The sequence below is a fragment of the Phalacrocorax carbo genome, chromosome 5 (assembly GCF_963921805.1).
Source record: "Phalacrocorax carbo chromosome 5, bPhaCar2.1, whole genome shotgun sequence".
In the NCBI taxonomy this organism is placed as follows: Eukaryota; Metazoa; Chordata; class Aves; order Suliformes; family Phalacrocoracidae; genus Phalacrocorax; species Phalacrocorax carbo.
Window position 1 is genome coordinate 18472185 of NC_087517.1, and position 7614 is coordinate 18479798.

Genomic DNA, 7614 nt, shown 5'->3' on the forward strand with positions numbered 1-7614 from the left:
TCAAGGCTCTGAATAGGGGGTGGTACCTCTCCTCCCCTGAATTTGGGGCCCGGGGGTTGTTGGCGCTGGTTTAACACGCTCAGACAGGGCCAGAGGGATGGAGGGGGGCACACTACCCCAGATGGGAGCATGTGGGGGGTTTCTCCTGCAGCCACATGCCCTTCCTCTCCCTCCCGCCCACCATTCACATGCTAATGAGCACAAATTGATGGAGAGACATCCATTGTGGTACCCTCCAGCCCAGCCCTTCTGCTGGCCACCCACCAGCATCCCCATCCATCACCACCCAGTGGGGACCCTGGTGGGGTACCCACCCGCCTGGGGCTGGAACCCTGGGAGATGGGGCTGCTTCAGGTCCCCATGAGCAGTGGGGCAGCCCCCAGGTTCCCCTGGCTCTCCTGGGACTGAGTGATTGGGGTGGGGGGGCATCCAGGGAAGGAAGAGCCCCCCATAAGTCCTGCCTGTCAGCTGGATATCATTTTGTCCTCACCATCCTTGCCATGGGGCTTTATGGGGCTATGGGGGAGTTAATGGGGTTTCAGGAGGCGAAAGACCCCAGAATCTTATTTATGGGTCCCTCCCTTCCACTCGCTGCCCAGGGGCTGGCCCAGAACAAGGACCCCCCTACTTTTCCTACTTCCACCCCAAAGCAGTCCCCCTAAAACCCTGCAGCATCCTCCTAATGAGGCAAAGGGCTGTTCTCCCCGTACTCACTGATACCATAAAAACTTGGGCCTGGAGATGGGCTGCCCACAACATCATGGGGTACCCCAAAGGGTGCATCCTCTCCCCATGCATCCCCTGCCTCTAGCTCCCCCCGCCGTGCCTGTGACGGCAGCCTGATTGAAATTTCACTCCATAAAGCACCTCTCGAATGCCTGACCCCGTGGCCCCCCTGGGGACCAATTTGTCCTTCTCTGTAATAAGAACCTAATTAAATTAGCTCAGCCGCCTCACAGAGCCCTTAAATTAGCTGTGGTGATGAGGGCCCTTGCTGACAGCCTGCTGCCGAATTGCTCTGCACTCACCATGCTGTGGGGTCCAGGGAAAGCGCTGGGAGGACCCCCCTCCCAGCCCCACCCAGGGACACTAGGGCAGGGCATCTTGGACATGGAGCAGGGGGTGCACAGAGGGGTGCGTGGGTGGGTCAGGTATGCGGAGGCTGTCTGAAATGCTGGCTGGTGGTCTTCCCTTCTGCTGGCATGAGGATGGGGTGAAGGGGGGGACAGGGCTGGCAAGGGGCGAGGGGACAGAGCCAGCAGTGACTAGCTCTAGTGTCATTGGAAACACAGTGTACTGGGTAGGGTTCCATTTTCTCCAGGAACACTGGGTTAGTGGGTGTTGTGGTGATGGAGATGGTAGGGAAGGGCATCCCAGCATGGCTGGGTGCTGGGGTGATGGGCCCAGACTGGGATGGAGTGGTGTCCCTGGCAGTCCCATGGTGGCTGTGCCTCCTACATTCTGCCCCACTTGCCCTAGTTTTCAGGTGGCCCCGATGATAGCTTGGTCCCATGTAGGTTGGGTCACTCCCACAGCCTCTGGCTGCCCACCTCCCCTGGGTACGGGGGAGCGGGGAGGGAGAGCTCACCCTTGCTGGTGCAGGGCACCAGAGTGGCCAAATCTTGCTCCTAGAAAAGGGCAAGATGCCCTCTAGCCCTGCCTGCCCTGTTTATGATGGCAGTAAGCACCCTAGATCTCTGCCTGCCCTTCCCACACCAGAGCTCGGAGTGCCTGCCTGGGAGATGATGGATTTATTGGGCTGTGTCCCCGACCAGGAAAGGTACATCCAGTGAAGAGACAAAGACAGCCCTGCCATTGGCTGTGTTCACACTCTCTCATTTTGCCCTGGACAGCAATCACCATAAAAACTGTGCTTTAAAATATTCTTTAAATAATTTTTGCTTTTTGTTTTTTTAAAAAAAATCACCCCCCCACCCAAAGAGCTTTACCCCCCCCGCCCGCTCCCATCTCACCCTGTACGTGCCCACGCTGCCTCCCATCTATGGTACATACAAAGAGCAGATAAATAAATAAAGACGTGTGATGCTGCAGGGGGGGATGCGGCTCACAGCTCCACCCAGCCCCCTCACCTCTGCTAACGTGGAGCTAGGGGAGGCTGAAGCTCTAGCTAGGATTTTGTGGGGGGACTGTGGCTGCAGCTCTGACGGGGCTCCCACCGGGTCCCGGGAGCAGGTGAGCAGCAATGAGTTACCCTGAGGGTTTGGGGTGCTGGGGGGTTGGGGAGGTCAGGCCAGGCAGGGTCTGGAGCTTGGGGAGTTTTTTTAGCTTTGGGGTGGGAAAGGCATGGCTTTGGGCTGAGCCAGCTCAGAGTGGGATGCTGGGAAGGCCAGGAAGTGAGCACTTTCTCCCCAGCCACTTCCCTTCCCATCCTCAGCAGGCTGGGGCTGCAGCCCCGGCTCTCCCCACCCCTGCTCCCACCCCCATGCCCATGACTGGCTGGCACTCACACCCTCCTGCCCACACACCTGCCTCCGCGGTTTCCTCTTGCAAGCCTGAGCTGTCACAGCGTCCCCACAGGCATGCCAGGCCAGGTGTCTATGGTGCTGGCTTTGAGCAGAGCTCAGGGTCCCACTCCCCAGTCCCTCACTCTAGCAACACTTGTGTCACCAGGTCAGGGGTCTCATGCCAGAGCCATGCCACCTTCTCCAGCCCTGCCCATGCTTGGACACCCGAGGCTTACAGGGGATGGTTTTGGGTGCCCCCCTGCACCCGCAGTCAGGGCTAAGGGCAAGGCACAGTCCCAGTACCTGGGTCACCCTCCTCCCATTTGCCTTGTCTCAGGAGTGGGAATGGCATCGCCCACCCTCCTGCCTGGCCTGCCCAGCAAAGGGCCCTAGGGGCCCCTCTCCCAAAGCCTCCCACCTGGTGCAGGCAGGCTGGGAGCCCTGTGGGAGCAGCCTGCAGCCAGGGACTCTCTCCTCTCCCCGCTCCCCCTTGTCTATCAGACTCTGTCATTTGCTAATTCTGCACACACACACACACAACACACACACACACACAAATAGCAGCATGTGGATCCAGCTGGGGGAACCCCCATGTCCGGGGGGGGGACCCTTCATGCCTCCCCCCTGCCCCCAGGAACAGAGAGTGAGGAGGGGGTGGTGGGCATGGAGGAGGCACACCAGGGAGCACTGGTGCCCCACAACAGACAGGTGACTATGCCCCGAGCAGGCAGGGCTGGAGGCAGCTCCCCATGGGCACCCAGCTATGGGAGAGGGTGCTGGCCCCGGTGAGCCGCCCTGCAGCCACCACCTCTGCCAGCAGCGCCGGCTGTGGCTGAGGCGTACCCTCAGCTATCTGCCTGGGGTACCCCCAGTGGGTGGAAGCTGTCGGGGGGCAGAAGCAGCCTACCCAGGCGGTAGAGCAGCCCTGAGTACCAGTGCACGCCATCCCCCTGAGCCCCTGGCCACCCCACCAGGCTGTGGTAAAGCCGGAGTGGCCAGAAGGCCAGCTGTGCCAGATGTTGCTCCTGCACCAGGGCGAAGCACGAGGCCACCATGCCATCCACCACCAGCGTCCCATGGCGCGTCAGCGGGGCGTAGGCTCCCACGTCCCTCCGGTTCCGCACCCCCACCACCTCGGCGGGCTGCAAGCCACCCCCCCCTGCCACCACCAGCACGAAATGTCCAGGGCGCACGCGACTGGCAAAGGTGGGACGGAAGCGGGCAGCAGGCACCGAGGCATTCTCAGCCACGAAGAGCAGGTGGGTGGGAGTCAGGGCCAGGCGCCGGGGTGGCTCCCGTGTCTCAATGACATGGAAGGAAGTGAGGGCACGGGGCTCCTTGTCCAGGAAAGCCAAGAAGTCGCTGTAGGTGGGCCTGCCCGCCCCATCCATTGCCAGCACCCGCTGGCCCGGGCGCAGTGCCCACAACGGTGTCCGGGCACCATCCTCCAGCGTCGCCAGCGCCCACCCGGGGAAGCAGCCCCCTGTCTTCGCAGCGGCCGAGTGCTCTGCACGGGGAGAGAGAGGACAGGAGGGTTACCCATCTGCCAGACCCCCGGCATCACCCTTCCACGATGTACAGAGACCCTCCCAAGCTGCCCAGCTTTGCCCACCTGGGGATGACCCTGCTGGCATCACCAATGTGCATGTGTCCCCTACACACCCCCCGTCCACTAATCCAGCCTCCCTGGGTGCCTGCTCCCCCAGCTACCATGTCAGTGGGGGTGGCACTTGGGGCTTAAGCTGTGCATGGCAGCACCTGCTCCCCGCTGTGGCACCAGTGAGCTGGGACTGCTGTGCAGATCCAGGTCCTAGAACATGCCTGACCTGGGAAGCGGGGCACAGCCACGGCCCTGAATGAGCAAAGCAGTGCCAGGGGGCACCCAAAGCTTGAAAGATGGGAGGCAGAGCCCTGAGCCAGTGGCAGGCTGAGGAGCGGAGCACCTGGTCACACTTTGCATACCCACAGCATCCTGATCCCCTGCAGCCCTGGGCCTGGGTACCACTAGGGAAGATGCTACAAGGAACAGTGCAGGCTACAGCACCCTCCCCCCAGCACTGCAGCACCCTCCACCCTGCACTGTAGCCCTCCTCCCTTCTCCTGCCTGCTTGCCCCGTGCTCCCTGCACCACTGATGCTGGCTGAACCCCTCTCAGAGCTGCAGGGAGATGTCACAACCTGTGGCCATCATCAGGCAAATGCCACCAGCCTCCTGGGCATGGCTTCACTAGCAGTTGTCACAGTGTAAAGCACCCAAACTCTCTGGGGCTTGTCCCCTGGGGTGGTCCTACCCCTCCCCAGGTGAAAAGATACAGCAGTCACTCAGTATTGCTAGGGGCCCACCCAGCCAGACCTTGGCATCAGGGGCTCAGCGCTAGCAGGGGAACCCTGGCTTCCCAAGGAACAGTGCTCAGCTCCCACAGCAGCCCTGATCCCCCACGCCTGAGCAACCCGTCTTAGTGTCTATATGATGCCCTCCCACCATCTGTCAGTTGCAGCTCATCTAGGGTCCTGCTCCTGGCCCTGCATGGTCCCAGATTCGAGTCCTCAGTCCCCCTTGGGACCTTTTCCCAGTTCCCCCATCAAATCCCTGAGTGTCCCCACCCAGATGGCACTGTCCCCCTTCCCTCCCCAGCTTTGGGCAGACGAAATCCCAGCCCCCAGGCCCATGAAGAGAGGCATCCATCTCTGGGACAGAATCCTTTTATTGCTCAGACGAGGTGCAGCATCTACCCCATGCCTGCCCTGGAGGCCAGGTCCCAAATCCTGCACCCTGCTTCCCTAGGCAGGCAGCAGAGCTGTGGGGAGGGGCTGGCAGGAAGGCGAGAGGGGCACCTAGCAGAAGCAGGGGGCACAGGTGCTGGGCAGGAAGGGGTGTGCAGGTGCAGGGGGGGACCCGAGGAGACACAATACATACAACAGGCCATGCGGCCATCCGTACAAAAATAAAAACCATTTACTTAGAGGCAGGGGCAGCCCGGCTGCCCTGTGTACACAGCTCTGGGAGGGGTCAGGGTATGAACCCCACAGCCTCCACCATGTGCCCCCAGGCTCCCCATGGCCTCGGGTATAAATACGGGGGACCCAGAGCCCTGGAAAGCTGCTGTGGAGCAAGGGGGCTGTGACCAGCCTCCAGAAGCCCTCCCAGGAGCCCTGATCTGCTGCCTGGGTAACAGCATCCCTCTTCGGTGGGTCCAGGGGAGCATCCCAAGATTCAAGAGCCTCTGTCCTTCTCCAGGGGCACAGCCCCACTCCTCTGGCCAGCCCCAAGGCTCTGGGGTCATGGTCCTTGCTTCGGAGCCTGGCCCCGCTCCTCTGGCCAGCCCCACATAGCACACTGGGGCGTGGGAGCCCGGGTCCTTCGCCCACACTTTGTCCCTCTTCTTCGGGGGCGCGTCGCTCCCTCTCTGCGGTGCGGTTGCCCCACCTCCATCGCTGGCCGGCGTTGCGCCCGTCCTGGCATCGGCACGGGGGAGCGAGTCAGCGCGGGGGGGCAGGCTGGCGTCTGGGGGTGTCAGGCCGCTGGCCACGGGCTACGGCGGTAGGACAGGCAGAGCGCGGTGGGAGCCGAGCCCGGGGACCAGCGATGCCGGGCAGCGCTGGTGTACCAGCCCCGGCAGCACCGTGGCACGGTGGGCACACGTGTGGGCACGTGTGGGCAGCCACAGCCCTCTCCCGGTGCGTGTGCATGCATGTGGAAGCGCTCTGGGTGCGGGCACAGTTCTCCGGCACGGCAGCCGTGTGCCAGTACGGTGTATGTGTGCTTGCAGCCGCCGAGGCTGCCCCTGCGCCCACGCAAGCCCACTCACAGGCAGAGCCATTCCCAGCCTGTCGCGACATGGGCACACACGCACCCGAGCAGCAACACCGCCGCCCCTCGTTGGGGAGTGGCCGGCCCCGGGGCTGAGCGCGGCCCTGCGTGGCCGGTGCCGTGCGTGGGCCACTGCTGCCCTCTGCCGCACGCAGCGGGTGCGGCCGCCCCGGCGGGAGCTGCGCGGGGCCCGGGGCTGTAGCCTCCCGCGCAGGGCAGCTTCTCCCCGGGCTGCGGGGCGCCTTGCGACTCACGCAATCCCGTCCCGGCCACGGGCAGGGCGTGAAACCAGCCGTCCCCCCCTCACTGCACCGCACGGGGGGAAGCAAACACCACCAGCGACGACAGGACCCCTCACTCCGGTCCAGCTGCCTCTGCCCCTAGCGCCCCCCAGCTCTGCTCCCCTCCGCAGAAGACGCAGCACAGCGGAGAGCTGATCCCAGGGCACCCCGGCCCGCCCCTGCCTGGGTGGCCCTGGCCCTGGCCCTGGCCCTGGCCCTGGCCCTGGCCAGATGCTGCTGTGGCAGCGGGAGCAGCCAGCAGTGGAGGAGGGCAGGGCTGGATGGTGCTGAGCGTGGGCAGCTGGATACTAAGGAACTGCATGGGCAGAGGCAGGGGAGGCGGGTGCGATGGGCAGACTGGGGGACAGAGGACAGGCTAGGGGAGAATGGGACATGTCGTGGTAAAAGGATGGGGGTAGAGAGGGTGGGTCAGGATGCAGGTCCGAGGGAGCTAGAAGGGGAATTTGCCCCATGGCACTGCTGGCCACAGGTGTGTGACTCACTCCCCACCTGACTGTCCACCCCAGACAGGGAAATCAGGCTGTGAGAGCCAGCACCCCCCGGGAGCACCCCACCCACCCAGCCAGGCTCCCCGGGAATGCTGCAAACAGGGGGCTGGCCCCCCACCCTTCTCACTGCTCCCGCTGGCCTTACCTGACTTGACGGAGCAGTGGATGTGCGCCTTGGACTCATAGTAGACCCAGTCGAAGCCAGCCTCCACGGCCAGGCGAGCCAGCATGCCGTACTTGTTGCGGTCCCGGTCTGAGGTCGTGATGTCCACAGCTCGGCCCTCGTAATGTAGCGACTCCTCCGAGTGGTGCCCATCCTCATCCCAGCCCTCTGTCACCCGCAGCTTCACCCCTGGCCACTGATTCATGACGGAGATGGCCAGGGAGTTCAAGCGGTCCTTGCAGCGCTGCGGGCAGAAGGGCAAAGTCAGTAAAAGCTTTTTGGAGGGGGGAGTTAGCTGCCTGGTTGGCAGGTTCTATCCCACCATTCTTCCACGAAACCCCTCTGGGTCCCCAGACCCTTTGGGGGCTGGTCCAGCAGAGGAAGAT

General features: G+C 63.2%; 1 protein-coding gene across 1 annotated transcript in view; it reads right to left on the reverse strand.

Moving 5' to 3' along the window:
* Nucleotides 1–1732: 1732 nt before the first annotated feature.
* The window catches only part of IHH (Indian hedgehog signaling molecule), a 13742-nt gene continuing 7860 nt past the window's right edge, over nucleotides 1733–7614 (reverse strand). Inside the window, exons 2-3 of the mRNA XM_064451375.1 lie at nucleotides 7211–7472; nucleotides 1733–3972 (exon numbers count right to left, since the gene is read on the reverse strand). Of these exons, the coding sequence (XP_064307445.1) occupies nucleotides 3311–3972; nucleotides 7211–7472 (924 nt within the window). The 3' untranslated portion in view covers nucleotides 1733–3310. The remainder of the gene's footprint in view (nucleotides 3973–7210; nucleotides 7473–7614) is intronic.